The sequence below is a fragment of the Stegostoma tigrinum genome, chromosome 7 (assembly GCF_030684315.1).
Source record: "Stegostoma tigrinum isolate sSteTig4 chromosome 7, sSteTig4.hap1, whole genome shotgun sequence".
Classification (NCBI taxonomy): Eukaryota; Metazoa; Chordata; class Chondrichthyes; order Orectolobiformes; family Stegostomatidae; genus Stegostoma; species Stegostoma tigrinum.
The window spans coordinates 101,018,951-101,035,310 of NC_081360.1; the positions used below are offsets into that span (position 1 = coordinate 101,018,951).

Here is a 16,360-nt window from a genome sequence, read left to right on the forward strand (position 1 = left end):
GACTCTTAACCACCCTCTGAAATGGCTGAGCAAGTCACTCACTCATTTAAGGATAGGGAACAAATAATTGCCCACATCCCATGAATAAATAAAGAAAAATTAATTTTTATGGAGCGCCTTCAAGTAGTAGTGTGAGATCAAGGTGTCAGGAATAATTTTCTACAATCTATTCCCAGTTTTCCTTCTGTCCTGGGGAAAATGTTACTGCATTGATGACAGAAATCTCTGCTCTGTCTAACCACCTGTCCCCCAGCCCCCTTCACTGTCCAGTTTTTCTGAAGGCACTGGTCTACCATTGTACCAGACTGTCTTGGTGGGCTGAGTGGCCTGCTCTAGGTCCTAATTCATACATTTGATAGGTATGCGTGCCCTGCTGTGTCAGTCTTTTCTAAGTATTGTAGGTATTGTTGCTGAACAGTTAATCCAGAGACCCAGGTAATGTTCTGGGGATCAGGGTTCGAATCCTGCCACATGGTGGAATTTGAATTTAACAAGGATCTGGAATTAAGAGTCTAATGATAACTGTGACTGCATTGTTGATTTGTGAGCATTTAAATTCTGGTCTCCTTTGAGTCCAGGGCTCTGTTGCAGTCAGTCGAGGAGGTTTAATCTGCCAGAAGAAAGGTGCTGTATTCAACGCTGACAGCTTTTTTGATGCTTGGCCTGTGAGACAAGTTTATAAGTGACTGTAGTGAGGACATAAATAGCTCCTCATCACAGAGTCTGCGTTCAGGGACTGAAAATAGAGGCCAAGAATTTTACATGTCTGAGATCAGAGGTGTTGGAACAGTACGTGACTGTTTTATATAAATATGATCCATTTATTTGCATAATATACATTTTATATATGATCTTTAGCAGCATGTATAAATGGGATTTATTTTAAGTCTGTATGCTAATATACAGTATTAGTTGTGGCTCAGTTGGCAACAGTCAGAAAACCATAGGTTTAAGCCCAGCCGTGGGACTTTTAAAAGTAAAGGCTGACATTCCTAGTGTTATTCTGAGGGTATCATGCACTGTTGAAAGTGGATTGAACATCTGCTGTGGATTTTGAAAATCTGTGGCACTGTTTTAAGGAAGAGTGGTGAGGTTCCTCTGATGCTACGATCAATATTTTGGTCGGGGGCATGAAAGATGAAGAACAGGGAAGGTCTCCTTGGTGTTCCAACCAATATTTTTCCCTCGAACAACATCAAAGGTGGCATTGTCTCTTCGTGGGAACTTGCTCTCTGCAAATTCTGCTGGGTTTCTCGTGGCAATGTTTTCATTTCCTATAAAATGTTTTGCGACATTCATTGGCCGTCCAAAGCACTGTACAAATACAAGTCTTTCTTTTTTTTTAGATTTGTTAAAATTACTTCTGTTCATTTGTGGGATGTGAGCATCACTGGCTGGGCCCAGCGTTTCTTGTCCATCCCTAATTGCCCCTTGAGAAGGTGGTGGTGAGCTGCCGCCTTGAACCACAGCAGTCCAACCTGCTGTGGGTTGACCCACAAAGGCAATATGGAGGGAATTCCAGGATTTTGACCCAGCAACAGTGCGGGAACGGCGATATATTTCCAAGTCAGGGTGGTAAGTGACTTGAAGGGGAACTTGCAGGGGGTGGTGTTCCCATGTATCCGCTGCCCTTGTCTTTCTAGATGGAAGTGGCCGTGGGTTTGGAAGGTGCTGTCTGAGGATCTTTGAATATCTTATTTTCTTTTCTTTATTCATTCACGGGAAGAGGGCATTGCTTTCCATTCCTAATTGCCCAGACGGCAGTTAAAAGTCAACCAAATTGCTATAGGCCTGGAGACACACGTAGGCCAAACGAGGTAAAGATGGCAGTTTTGTTCCCTAAAGGGCATTAGTGAACAGGTGGGTCTTTCCAACAATCAACAATGGATTCATGGTCATCGTTAGAATTTTAATTCCAGATATTTATTGAATTTGAATTCTATCATCTGCTGTAGTGGGATTCAAACCTGTTTTCTGGGTCTCTGGATTGACAGTCTAGCGATAATATCTGTTAACCATCACCTCCCCATTCAGAGATAGTAGGAACTGCAGATACTGGAGAATCTGAGATAACAAGTTATAGAGCTGGATGAACACAGCAGGCCAAGCAGCATCAGAGGAACAGGAAGGCTGACGTTTCGGGCCTGGACCCTCCCCATTTAGTTGCCTCCCCTTCAGTTGCCTGATCATCATAAAAACACACCACTCCGAGCAATTTGCTTTACCTGGGATTATCCTGAAAGTTTTTTGCTGGTGTGGTTCCCTAGTTCCGGGCAAAGTTATCTTTCAGAATGATGCTGGGTTTAAAAAGTGGCTGCATGTCCAACGTATGGGTCAGAGAAAGTCAGAAATCACATGACACCAAGTTATAGTCCAACAGGTTTATTTGAAATCACAAGCTTTCAGAGCATAGCTCCGTCATGAGTGAAGTGACTTCAACTTATGAAGGTGCAGTGCTCTGAGGCTTGTGATTCCAAATAAACCTGTAGAACTATAGCCTGGTGTTATGTGACTCCTGACTTTGTCCACTCTAGTCCAACTCCAGCACCTCCACATATTGGTACAGAGTTACAATGTTCAAGGGCCATATCAGGCTGTTACTCGAGCTGTGCTGAAGGACTGCTGTGCTGCCGCAGGTCCTATTTCAGGATTTAAGTGGAGATCCCTCCATCCTCTCGGGTGGATCTAACAGATCTGTGGCACCATTTTAAAGAAGAGTGGTGAGGTTCCTCTGGTGCTGCGATTAATATTTGATTCCTTAACCAACATCACTAAAAGTAAATTCTCTGTATTGTTCTGAGGAAGGGCCTCTGAACCAAAACATTAACTCTCATTTGTCTCCACATATGCTGTCAGACTTGCTGAGATTTTTGAGCAATTTCTGCTTTTGTTTCACATTTCCAGCATCAGTAATTCTTTGGTTTTTAATTTTTCCCCTTCTATATTACCTGTTGACGGTTTTGGCTGCCTGTAAGGTTCGTAGTGGCAGACATCCTCAGTATTGAAGAATTTAGTTAGGTGTGCATTTGCAATACCAAGGAGCAAAAGACTGTGAGCCAAGTGCTGGAGAAAAGGACTATAATATTTAGGTGGATGGTTTTGATCAGTGCAGACTCAATGGGCCACAGGGCCGTTTTGAGTGTTGTAGACCTCAGTGACTAAAGACAAAATATTAGAGATACTGGAAATCTGAAAAAAACACTGAGGATGCAGCAGGTCTGGCAACATCTCTGGAGAGAGAAACAGTTAACATTTCAAGCGTGGTCTGACTGTTCTCCAGAAATCTCCCTCCGTTTGTGAAAAAGATTTGAAATGTTAACTCTGTTTCTGCCTGAGATCGAAGGTGTTGGGACAGTACATGTCTGTTTTATATATGACGTTTTGTTACATTTGTAGATGGGATTTATTTTAAGTCTGTATACTAATACAACAGTATCAGCTGTGACTCTAAGATAACAAAGTTATCCGAAACGTCAGCTTTTGTGCTCCTGAGATGCTGCTTGGCCTGCTGTGTTCATCCAGCTCCACACTTTGTTATCTTGGATTCTCCAGCATCTGCAGTTCCCATTATCTCAGCTGTGACTCTGCTGGCAACAGTTAGAAAGCCATTGGTTCAAGCGCAGCCCTGGGACTTTAAAAGTAAATTTTCTTTGTCCACAGATATTGCCAGACCCACTCAGTTTCTCATGCATTCTCTTTGTTTCCTCTATACTGACACTTGCTGAGACCAGACCTGAAATGCTGGTCTCTTCGATAGAAATGATATACAGGTACTGGAGAAAGTTTGGAAAAAATTTTTACTAGAATGATACCAAAATTGAAAAGGCAATGGAAAAGATACGTTCCCAATCTCTGCCACTACAGTCATAGAATCATACAATTTGGAAGCAGACCCTTCGATCCAACCAGTCCACGCCGACCATATTCCCAAACTAAACGTGACCCATATCCCTCCAACCTTTCCTATCTGTGAACTTATCCAAATGTCAGTTAAATGCTGTAACTGCACATGCATCTACCACTTGCTCTGGCAGTTCATTCCACATGTGAATTGCTCTCTGTAAATAAATTTTGCTCCATGTGTCCTTTGTAAATCTTTCTCCTCTCAATTTAAAAATATGTCCCCTAGTTTTGAACTCCCCAACCCTAAAGAAAAGACATCTATGCCCCTCATGATTTTATAAACCTGATTAAGGTCACCCTTCAACCTCCTAAGTTCCAGTAGAAAAGGTCCCAGTCTTTCCAGTCTATTTTTGTATGTCAAACCCTCCATTTTTGGCAACATCCTGGTAAATTTTTTCTAAACCCTCTCCAATTTAGTACTATCCTTCCTGTAACAGTCATTGGGCATTGATGAGGTAGGGCCTCTTACATAGCTGTGCAGAGTACAGGTTATGAAGGACTGCTGGATAATCCTGGTTTAAGCTACATTGCTGACGTGGACTTTCAGTATGTGCTGTTGGTTTTCTTTCTTTACTATTTTGCTGATGATGTTTGGCCTCTGTACGAGACGTTCATAATGTGAAGCTGCTGAGAAGGGACTGGCAAGATGTGACATTTCATCAGCCTAAGAGAATCTGCTGTGTATTTGCAGATGTTTGGAGGAATGTAATGGTTGACTCTTGTGGCAGAGCAGTAGTATCCCTACCTCTAATCCAGGAGGCCTGGGATCAATTGTCACCTACTCCAGAGCTATGTATTAACATCTCTGAGCAGTTTGATTAGAAACTATGTACGTACTGGTTTGCTGTAGATATGTTGTGGAGTCAAAACGATGTACAACCTGGAAAGACTCTTCAGCCCAATGCACCTATTCTGACCAGCTATCCTAGGTAAATTCAATCCCGTTTGCCAGAATTTGGTCCATAGCCTCCTAAACCCTTCCTCTTCATGTATGCATCCAGATGCATCTAAATGTTGTAATTGTACCAGCCTCCATGACATCTCATTCCATACACGCACCACCCTCTGCATGAAAAAGTTACCCCTTAGGTCCCTTTTAAATCTTTCCCCTCTCACTTTAGACCTATAACATCTAGTTTTGGACTCCCTCACCCCAGAGAAAAGATCTTGTCTATTCACCCTATCCATGCCCCTCATGATTTTATGAACCTCTATATGTTCATCCCTCAGCCTCCGACCCAACAGGGAAAATAGCCCCAGCCTATTCAACATCTCCCTAAAGCTCAAACCCTCCAACCCTGGTAACATCCTTGTAGATCTTTTCTGAACCCTTTCAAGTTTCACAGCATCCCTCCTATAGCAAGGAGACCAGAATTGAACACAGTATTCCAAAAGTGGCCTAACCAACGTTCTGTACAGACAGACGACCTCCCAGCTCCCATACTCAATGCACTGACCAATAAAGATGTGTACAAATGCCTCCTTCACTACCCTGTCTACCAGCAACTCCATTTTCAAGGAACTATGTACCTGCACTTTAAGGTCTGTTTGTTCAGCAATGCTCACCAGGACCTTACCATTAGGTGTATGAGTCCTGCCTTGATTTGCCTTTCCAAAATGCAGCATCTCACATTTATTTAAATTAAACTCCATCTGCCACTCCTCGGCCGTAAGACCATCTGATCAAGATCCCATTGTATGCTGAGGTAAACTTTGCTGTCCACTACACCTCCAATTTTGGTGTCATTTGCAAACTTAGTAACCAAACCTCCTATGTTCACACCCAAACCATTTATATAAACAACAAAAAGCAGTAGACCCAGCACTGAACTTTTGTGACACACTGCTGGCCACAGGCCTTCAGTCTAAAATCTAACCCTCCACCACCACTCTCTATCTCCTCCCTTCAAGCCAGTTCTGTATCCAAATGGCTAGTTCTCCCTGTATTCCAAATGATCTAACATTGCTAACCCGCATACCTTGAGGAACCTTGTTGAACACTTTACTGAACTCCATGTACCAAATTAGTGAGACTTGATTTTCCATGCACAAAGCCATGCTGAATATCCCCGATCAGCCCCTGCCTTTACAAATAACGTAAATCCTGTCCTTCAGGATTCCCTACAACAATTGATGTAAGGCTCACTGGTCTACAGTTCTCTGGCTTTTCCTTACCACCTTTCTTAAATAGAGGCACCATGTTAGCCAACCTCCAGTCTTGCGGCACCTCACTTGTGGCTTATCGATGGTACAAATATGTCACCTCTACCCCTGCTGCAACTTGCTTTCACTTTGAATTAAATACAATTTCACACTAAATACAATATTTGAACATAGTGTCAGAAGTGAGATGATAAGATTGGGTGAATTTTAGTGCAAAATACCGAAGAATTGAAACTGTACTCTGCAACTTTGAAGTGCTGAGTGAATCAGAATACCTGTGAATTTTTTGTTCTCTACCACTGTGCAAATGAAAGAAGAAATGAGACAGTATTGAAATTTGTTCCATTCTTTCTGGCGAAACTGTGTAATAGTAAGAAAGTTGTATAAAAGATTGAGAAGTAAGATCTACAATTTTACTATCGGTATTGAGGAAAAAAGTTTTCGAAGTTGCATTTTACTTGTGATCTCCCCACACAGCAGAGAATGTAGACAGAAAGTGATTTCAAAATCTGTAAAGACATACTTTGAACCTATGCTGAGTAGCAGTTTCTGGGATACTGGTGCACCTTGGTGTGGTCCCACACGACCTGTGCATTCAGGGAGTGAAAGGATTTACTGTTCATTGAGTTGTTTAGTAGATGAATTGATGCCTTTATTCATGTGGGTGCAGCCAATGATTCTCTGTATTTAAGAGGAACCTGTTAATTCTGCAACCCCACCAGGGTCCACTGGGTCAGAACGTTTGTGTGATCCCCACCCAAGCAAAAAGGCCAACAGTGAGCTCCCGTTTATGTGCCTTTCTGTTGCAAATATGCAAACGAACCATCACATTTTTCACCCTCTTTGGTATGATGCCACTGTTCCCTGTTTGTGTGACTTATTTATTGTCATATGTGCCTAAGTACAGTGAAAAGCTTTGTTTACAACCAGTGCAGGCAGATCGTAGTAAGAAAAGATGTACAGTTCAGAGGGTGAAAAGAAAACTTAGAGGTATATAGGTTACGTCACATGAAATGTGCCTTGGAAAGATCAGCATTATTTGAAGTTGGAGAGTCCGTTCATCAGTCTCTTAATGGCCAGGAAGAAGCTGTTCCTGAACCTGCTGGTGCACGTGTTCAAGCTTCTGTATGTTTTGCCTGATGGAAGAGGTATGGCATGCTCTCCTTCTGTCTCACCTGGAAGCCTGGGTCAGGAAGGCAAAAGTTACATGTCATTCCAAGGCCTCAGGCCCTACTCTCTGACTCCGTTGGGTGTCAACCACTAACCTGGCTTGAAATTGTTAACTACCTGTTGTACTCACGGAAACATTTTAAGTTTTTTAAAGGGTACCTGATCTCTCAAAAGAACTGTGTTAGGGTTACAGCCTTCTTTCAAAGCCCTAAGTCCCTTCAGTTGCATTTGGGAAATCTCTCCAACAAAAATCACTCCAACAAAAATCACTCCAACAAAAATCACTATGATTTGAAGGCAACTGCACTTTTAAAGATGCTGCAGTGCTATGCAGCTAACAATTTACATTTCAGTGTCATCTTAAAATGTTTTCGCAAGGTGTTCCACAGGCACAATTATCAATCAAAAAATGACAGAATCAGGTGAGATGATAGGACAAGCGACTAAAGGCTTGGTACGTTTTAAGGAGTTCATTAAAGAATGATAGAGTGTCAGAGATTTTTAAGGAAGGGAATTCCAGAGTTTGGGGTCCAGGCAGCCAAAGGCTCAGTCACCAATGTGGGATAATAGAAATGGGAATGTGCAATGCCTCAGAATTAGAGGAGTACAGAGATCTGGAGAGGGTTGTATGGATAGAGAAGGTTACAGAAATAGCGATGCTATGGAGAAATTTGAAGAAGAGGTTAGTGAGAGAACTTAAACATTGCTCAAGGAGACAAGATATCAACAGTTTGGCTTTGCAAGCAGACTTGAAAAATTGAGGTCACTTTTATGAAGTTTGTTGCTTGCATTCAGCCTTGATGAATACAAGACCAAAAACTTCAATTTTTTTCTCCTTTTATCGGAATTATGAGAAATACACTGCTATTAAATATTGACTTGCACCTTGCTTCTATCTTGCAGCCAGAAGCACAGCTGTACTGGGGGAAATGGTGGACTATTATAATATCCTGGGAGTCTCTCACAATTCCTCTCAAGAAGATATCAAAAAAGCGTAAGTATTTTTGTGTCTGCATCCTTCATTCAGGCTGACATTTTTAAAGTGAATGTATTTGTAAGTTATCTGTGTGCCTTTGTAAAGTGGCCTGGAACTGGGAATTGTTAGATGATGAAGGATCTAAAGATCTGTGTCACCTTCTAATCATGCTGGTACTGTTGTTCACTAATCATAACAGCCAATCTCTATCAGAGAGTCCAGACAAGCTCAGGCATGAGGTAAGAAATCTCTCACTGCTGGAGAGCTGTGGGACTTTGCAGTTCAAAGTCAAATTCCCCCCTCCCTGAATCACGTTATACACACTGCCTGATAGATCCCAAATATCTCTCTTGTTGAAGTCCCAAATACTGTTTTCTGAAGGAAACCAATACACTGCGTGTTTAAATGAGTCCATACTGCCTGGCTAAGAAGCCTCTTCCACATACGAACCACTTGCTCACTGAACTGTTACTTTATGGGAGAAGGGGACACCTCGTGTCATAAAATCATTAGAAATAGAGTAGGCCATTCAGCCCCTTGAGGTTGCTCTGTATTTAGTAAGATTACTTCAGATCTAATTTTGGTTTGAACTCCACTTTCCTGCCTGATCTCCATAATTCATGAGTCCCTGATCTCCTACCTTCAATGCAGTTATCAGTTATACAGCTCCCTGTTTCTTTATAAGAACATAGAAAGTAGGAGCAGGAATAGGCCATTTCGCCCCTTAAAATCGCTACACCATTCAATAAGATCATTACTGATTTGATTCCGGCCTAGCCCGACAACCTTTCACCTACCAACCCTCTTGTTTATCAAGAATCTACCCACCTCTGCCTTAAAAACATACAAGGATTCTGCTCCTGTAAAGCTGGTGGAAGCAGGATTTCAAAGACTCACGATCCTACAAGAAAATTTCTCCTTGGTTCTGTCTTCAATAGTCAGTCCTTAACTTTTAAACAGTGACTCCTATTCTTACAGATGATGGGAACTGCAGATGCTGGAGAATCCAAGATCACAAAGTGTGAGGCTGGATGAACACAGCAGGCCAAGCAGCATCTCAGGAGCACAAAAGCTGATGTTTCGGGCCTAGACCCTTCTTCACCTCTGAAGGGTCTAGGCCCGAAACGTCAGCTTTTGAGCTCCTGAGATGTTGCTTGGCCTGCTGTGTTCATCCAGCCTCACACTTCGTACTCCTATTTGTAGATTCTCCCAGAAGATCAAAATCTTTTCTGCAACTGTTTAGTGAAAATTGCTCAAGATACATCAGAGTAGTCACCCTTTAGTCTTCAAAATTCCACCAGATACAACACTAGTCTGTGCATTCTTTCCTCAAAAGACAGCCTGTCTATTTCAGACATTGATCTAGTAAATCTCTGAGTTATTGGGAATCCCTGCTTACTTGCATGATAGATCTGGAATTAACACTGATCCCTCACATAGAAAATAGGCCTTTGGTTCTGAAGAAAGGTCCAGACCCAAAACATCAGCTTTCCTGCTCCTCTAATGCTGCCTGGCCTGCTGTATTCATCCAGCTCTACATCTTGTCTCCTTTGGTTCAAGATGCTTCAATGATGTAATAAGTTTTAAATTGGCCACATGAGGTTACCGAATAGACAAGTTTGTACAACAGCAAATATAACAGTGCAGGGAACATTGAAGAGTCATACAGCACGGATACAGGGCCTTCGGGCCAGCTTGACAACGCTGACCAGCTTTCCCAAACTCACCCTATTTACCTGTGTTTGGCCCATATCCCGCTAAACCTTTCCTTTCCATGTACTTATCAAAATGTCTTTTAAATGTTGTAGTTGTACTCGTCTTTACCACTTCCTCTGGTAGCTTGTTACACCTGTGAACAACCCTCTGTGTAAAAAGGTTGTCCCTCAGGCTCCTTTTTTAAATCTTTCTTCTCTCACCTTTAACCCATGCTGTCTTGTTTTGAACTCCCCTACCCTAGGACAAAGACCTTGGCTATTCATCTTATCTATGCCCCTCATGATTTTATAAACCTGCATAAGGTCACCACTCAACCTCCTATGGTCCAGTGGGAAAAGTCACAGCCTGTCCAGCCTCTCCTTATAACTCCAACCCCCAATCTTGGTAACATCCTTATAAATATCTCTCCTATACCCTTTTCTGGTTTAACTACATCCTTCCTATAGCAGGGTGACCACAATTTTATGCAGCACTCCAAATGTGGCCTTATCAATGCCTCGTACAGCCGTACCATGATGTCCCAACTCCGGTAATCAGGGCTCTGACCAATGAAGGCAAGTGTACCTAACGCTGCCTTCACCACCCTGTCTACCTTTGAAGGGTCAAACAACCAAGGTGAATTATAGAATCCTTCTGGTGTGGAAACAGGCCTTTCAGCCCATTATGTTTACACTGACCCTCTGAAGAGCATTCCACTCCGTCCTATACCCACACATTACCCCAGTAACTCCACATTGCTATGGCTAGTTCACCTATCGTGGCCAATCCACCTAACCCAGAGGCAGTGGATGGGAGCATTGCTGATACTTTGAAAGCTGATTTATGGTGTGATAGCAGACTGAAAATAAAGAAACAATGAAATTACATGTTGGATGATTAGATTGCATCATCAGATTGATTATGTTTTGGTACACATGACAATAAAATCAATCAGTGGAAAGCTTTGTTTACAGGCAGTACAGGCAGATCACAGCAAGCAAAGAATGTACAGATTAAAAGGGCTTAGAGGCAAACAGGCTACATTGCAGGTTACATTATTTGAGGCTAGAACCCATTCAACAGTCTGATAACGGCCAGAAAGAAGCTGTTTCTGACTGTGCTGGTATGTGTGTTCAGGCTTCCGTATCTTCTGCCTGACGAATGAGGTTGTAGGACAGAATTTAGGAGAAAATAGGGGTGCTATGGGTCTTTGATGATGGTCACTTTTCTGTGGCAGCGAGCCATGTAAATGGAATGCATGGTTGGAAGTTTGGCTTCCATGATGGTCTGGGCTGTGTACACAACCTCCTGTAGTTTCTTACGGTCCTGGGGAGAGCAGTTGCCGTACCAGGCCATTATGCAGCAGGACAGTATGCTTTCTATGGTGCATCTGTAGAAGTTGGTGAGGGATCTTATGGACATACCAAATTTCCTGAGCTGCCTGAGGAAGAAGAGGCGTTCTTGTGCCACTTGACCATTGTATCTGAGTGGGAAGTCCAGGACAGGTTGTCAGTTATCGTCGCTCTGAAGACCTTGATGTTCTTCACTCTTTCAACCTCAGTTCCGTTGATGTAGATGGGAGCTTGTTCTCATTTCTTTCTGAAGTCAATGATCAGATAAGTGTAAAGACATCTGCTTTGAGAAATAGAGTTGAATAGAAGTAGAAACAAGTTGCTGGAGAAACTTGACTGAGACAGTGTCTGTGGAAAGAGAAGCGGAGTTAACATTTTGAGTCCAATCTAACTTTTATTTTGCAGATGAGATTGAGTAGAACACTTGCTGAAATGATGAAAAATTAGAAACTCTGGAAGCCCAAAGATACTTGGGGTGTCCATGTTCATTAAAATAGCATGAGCAGGAACAGAAAATAATCTAAAAGTCTGAAGTAATGCTGGCCTTTGTATCAGAACTACAGAAGAAAGGTGAGAGGTTATACCACAGCTGAACAAAACCCTGGTTAGACCACACTTGGAAGTGCTGAGAGAAATTTTTCGGTATCACAGCAAGGAAAGCAACTGTTAACCTTGGAGGGACTGTTACATATTTACAACTGTAGAGGCTGCGAGATTAAAAATTATGTGGAGAGTTTACACAAAATAGGGTTGTATTCCTTGAAATTTAGGTTACAAAGTGATTTGTTTGGAGCTTGCCTATCTGAAGTCTCAAGGAAATGAGAATTAATCTCCAGGATACTGCTGACAGCAGGAGAAACGTCATTAGAAAATCAATGCACTTTTGTTTAGTTATCATTTGAACTCTATTAAAAACCGAAAGCACTGTGGATGCTGTAAATCAGGAACAAAAACAAAGTTGCTGGAAAAGCTCAGCAGGTCTGGCAGCATCTGTGAAGAAAAGACAGTTAACATTTCAGGTCCGGTGACCCTTCCTCAGAACTCTATTATTTGTTTGCCTTATGGGAGAAGGCAAGAGAATAGGACTGAGAAGCATATCAGTCATAATGAAAGAGTAGAACCGCCTCGATGGTCTGATTCTGAATGGTCTAATTCTGCTCCTATAGCTTAGATCTTATGAATATTGGAGATAGGAGGGAAGAAAGAGGCCGTTTGACTCTGACAGTCAAGAATCATCCATATGGGTAACAACAAGCTCTTTTGCATTCCAGTTGGGTGTGAGAAGACATTACATCATGAGGTTAGTCCAATTGCAGCAATATCCACTGTTGAGGAGGTCACGTGATGAAACCACCAGGAATATGTCTAGTCAGTTGATTATCCAGCTGTCATCCCAGTCTCCCTTTAATGAGCTGCCTGGTTTCAAATGCAGAACCACAGAAGCTGATTTCTGCCAAGGCTTCAGATTAAGTGATTAGTTCATAATGCCATGATATATGCAACCAGCAGGATTCCTGAAACTGTCTGTGTATAGGGCTGGGGTAGAAAGGTCGGTCAGCTGTGGTAGCTGACAAGTGCAGCTAAAGGAAGTTGGAAATCCCCCTCAATCTGTTTAAGGTTCTTTTGAGTGCACTAATCATAAATTATTGGAATTGTGTCACATGTCTAAGCCATGACTGCTTAACAAGCAGTTTGAGACAGATCAGATAACAAATGTAGAAATGTGTGGCATTGCTGCAGATAATAACATAGCACTCTAAACAGGACTTGCAGATTTATTGTAATTGATGTATTACTAGAGGTGTGGAGCTGAACAGAAAACCCAATAACTTCTCGAATATTTCTATAATGAATTACAAAGTTAGTATGAGATAGTAGGAACTGCTGATGCTGGAGTCTGAGATAATAAGGTTTGGAGCTGGATTTTGATAACTAGTCAATTGATGGTACGGAACTTAGGCATTGTGGAAAAAATGTCACATTTTGCAAAGCCTTTCATATTGCACTCATTATGATAATTGCAAGAATACCAAGGGAAAGGGAACACATTTAGACTTCATTAGGAGAGTCATGGAATCATAGTGTTATACATCATGGTAACAGACCCTTCTGCCCAACCAATCCATGTTGAATATAAACTAATCCTCTGTGCCTGCTGCTGGCCCATACCCCCTCAAACCTTTCCTATTCATGTACTTTTCCAAATGTCTTTTAAACATTGTAATTGTGCCCGTATCCACCACTTCCTCAGGAAATTCATTCCACACACGAACCACCCTCTGTTAAAAAAAATTTGCCCCTCATGAAGGTGCTTATTGATTGGAAAGTGGGTTCTGATTCTGCAAACAGGTACCCAGTTAGCACTTTTCTCTCATGCTGTTTACGTTAACATTTCTTGCAAATCGCCCTGATGACGATTAAAGTTTTGACAAAATGTTATTTAGCATTGCTGACGAGAAACAACAATAATTGGCACTTGCACAGCATTTTAACATAATTAAGTTAAACTAATTAGTTTAACCATCCCAAAGAGAAATGATGTCAAAAGTTGAAAATAGGTATCATTAGGGTAGACCAAAACCCTGCTGAAAGAAGGATGTTTTTGAGACTGATTTGAAAGGAGGAGAGAGCACAGCTTCGAGAAGAAATTCCAGGTTTGTCACTTCTGCAGCTGAATTCATGTAAGCAATAGTAAAGTAATTAAAATAGGGAATATGCACAAGACCAGAATTGGAATAGAGCAGAGAACATAGTGTTTTGGGCTGTAGGGGATTACAAGAATAAAAAGGGTTGTGGCTATGTGAAAACAATGATGAGTTTCAAATCAGTGCCTTCATAGAATCTGGAGTCAGTATAGCTCAGTGAGCAAGTTGTGGGTTAATGAATGAGGCTAGTGCAAGATCATTGAGTCCCTCTTGTTCTACTGCCTTTCAGTCCATGGATCCTGATTCACCATTCTAGTAGATTGGCTAGTTCAGATGCAGGGAGTTTTGGATGAGCTCAGTTTTCGGGAGACCGTGAGAGAGCTGAAATAGTAGAATGTAAAGGCAAGATAAACCTATACATGGAGAATTTTTGGCCTTTACTGAATTTGTATGTTTCGCGAATGATGACCCTGTGGCAATTGAAATTTTCTTTCATTTTTCCATCTCTCCCCACGTCATCGTAGTTATCGAAAGTTGGCACTGCGATGGCATCCAGACAAGAATCCAGATAATAAAGAATATGCGGAACAGAAATTTAAGGAAATTGCGGAGGCGTATGAAGTACTATCGGACAGTAAGTGTTTATACCAAATTGTTTGCCAATTGTTTGTTACAAAGAGTCATTTCCTAAAGATTGTTTGGTATAAGAAAGGCAAATGCTGAAGAATTTCCCTTACGTGTTTCATCATCCACTTGTTACTGTGAGCTCTTGAACTTACAGCTTCCATAGGATTGTAAGAAATACCCTTGCAGTAGCACAAATAAAGATTACTGGAAAAGCTCAGCAGGTCTGGTACTGTCTGTTGAGAGAAAGCAGAGTTAACGTTTCACGTCCAGTGACCCTCCCTCAAAACTGAAATTAATGTTGACTCTGCTCTCTCTCCATAGATGCTGCCAGACCTGCTGAGTTTTTCCAACAGTTTCAGATTTTGTTTCTGATTCCCAGTGTCCTTAGTTCCCTGGTTTTTTTCGTTTACCCCAGTCATATTTCTCTCACTTCCCCTTAAATGCATCGGTACCACCACTCTCAAGTGATGGTGAAGCACCTTCTTAACATTGGAATGCCTTGCTAGGCCATTTCAGAAGGCTTGTGTTAGTTTTTTATTCCTAGTTTTATTGATTCCCTATAGCTGCCTTGATGAGATCAGAACTCATCTGAATTTACTAATCCAGTAGATTTTACTGCTATGCTGCCATTCCCAATGTGATGGAACCATCATTTACTTGAAATGTCACATATCTTTACAAGGGTCTAATAGTGAGTGAATCAATATTTAGCATTCTTTTCTGCTCTTTTATTTATAATGCTTTCCCTTGGTGATTTTCATGGAATTCCTAATTAGAATATGCTATATATTGATGAAGAGACTCAGTGGTTTATGCTGGAGCACCCTATTATACTGTAGTTCATCCTGCTCTTTCCCACACTGTCACTGTTATCCCCCGACCTATAATTGTACCTGTATTGAAGTTGATCCAACTCCCTTCCACTGTCGCTGAGTAACGTTCCACTTTCCCAATGCCCTGTGTTAGAAACTGCATCTCCACTGGTGTTAATCCAGCTCCCTCACATTGTCACCAAGTAACCCCTTTCTCCCCACCCCGACCCCAGTGCCTGTGTTATTGATCGTATGTCTGCTGCTGATAATCCAGTTCCCTCATACTGTCTTACTGTGAAACGTATAACAACAATTCCTTCAGATATTTAAGAGAGAAAAGTTGACAAAGCAAGAGTTGGTGCTATGTAAAATGAGTCCAGGGAATTAGTAGTGGAGGATAAAGTGGTGGTAGTCAAGCTGAACAGATATTTTGCATTGGTCTGCGCTAAAGAGGATGCAAGTAGCATCCTGGAAATATCTGTAAATCAGAAATTGAAAGGGATGGAGGAACTCAAATTATAATTACCAAGGAAGTAATGGTGAGCAAATTGTTGGATCTGAGAGTTGACAACTTCCTGCTCCTGATGGATTTCATCCCAGGATCTCAAAAGAAGTAGCCTCACTAGATTCAATTAGGTTTCCTCTAGATTGGGAAAGTAGCAAATGGAACTCTTTTACTCAGAAATGAGGGAGGCAGAAATCAGGAAACTACAAATCTGTAGTTTAACATCTGTCATAGAGGAAATGTTAGAAGCTATTATTAAAGATGTTTAACAGGGACTTGGATAAGTTTGAGGTAATCAGGTGGAACCAACATGATTTTATAGAAGGGAAATCACCTTTAACTAATTTATTGGAATTTTTGAAGAATTAACTTGTGCTGTTGAAACAGGGGAACCACTGCATTTGGTAAGGTGCCACATCAAAGGTTATTGAGAAAAATAAGAGCTTATGTTGTAAGAGGTAATATATCGACATGGATAGAAGCTTGGCTGGCCAACAGGGATCAAAGATTAG

The 16,360-nt window shown here is 41.6% G+C and overlaps 1 protein-coding gene across 5 annotated transcripts in view; it reads left to right on the top strand.

The window, feature by feature from the left end:
• The window catches only part of dnajb2 (DnaJ heat shock protein family (Hsp40) member B2), a 65,183-nt gene that overhangs the window by 15,779 nt on the left and 33,044 nt on the right, over window positions 1-16,360 (top strand). For 4 of the 5 annotated variants that reach the window (XR_009445966.1, XM_059647550.1, XM_048534946.2 and 1 more), the window contains exons 2-3: window positions 8,140-8,230; window positions 14,429-14,538. Coding sequence is in view for 4 of the 5 variants with exons in the window: in XM_059647550.1 (XP_059503533.1) it covers window positions 8,166-8,230; window positions 14,429-14,538 (175 nt within the window). In the remaining variant the exon portion in view is untranslated. Of the gene's footprint in view, window positions 1-1,346; window positions 1,576-8,139; window positions 8,231-14,428; window positions 14,539-16,360 lie in introns of all 5 variants that reach the window. The other variant, XM_059647551.1, reaches the window with a different exon arrangement.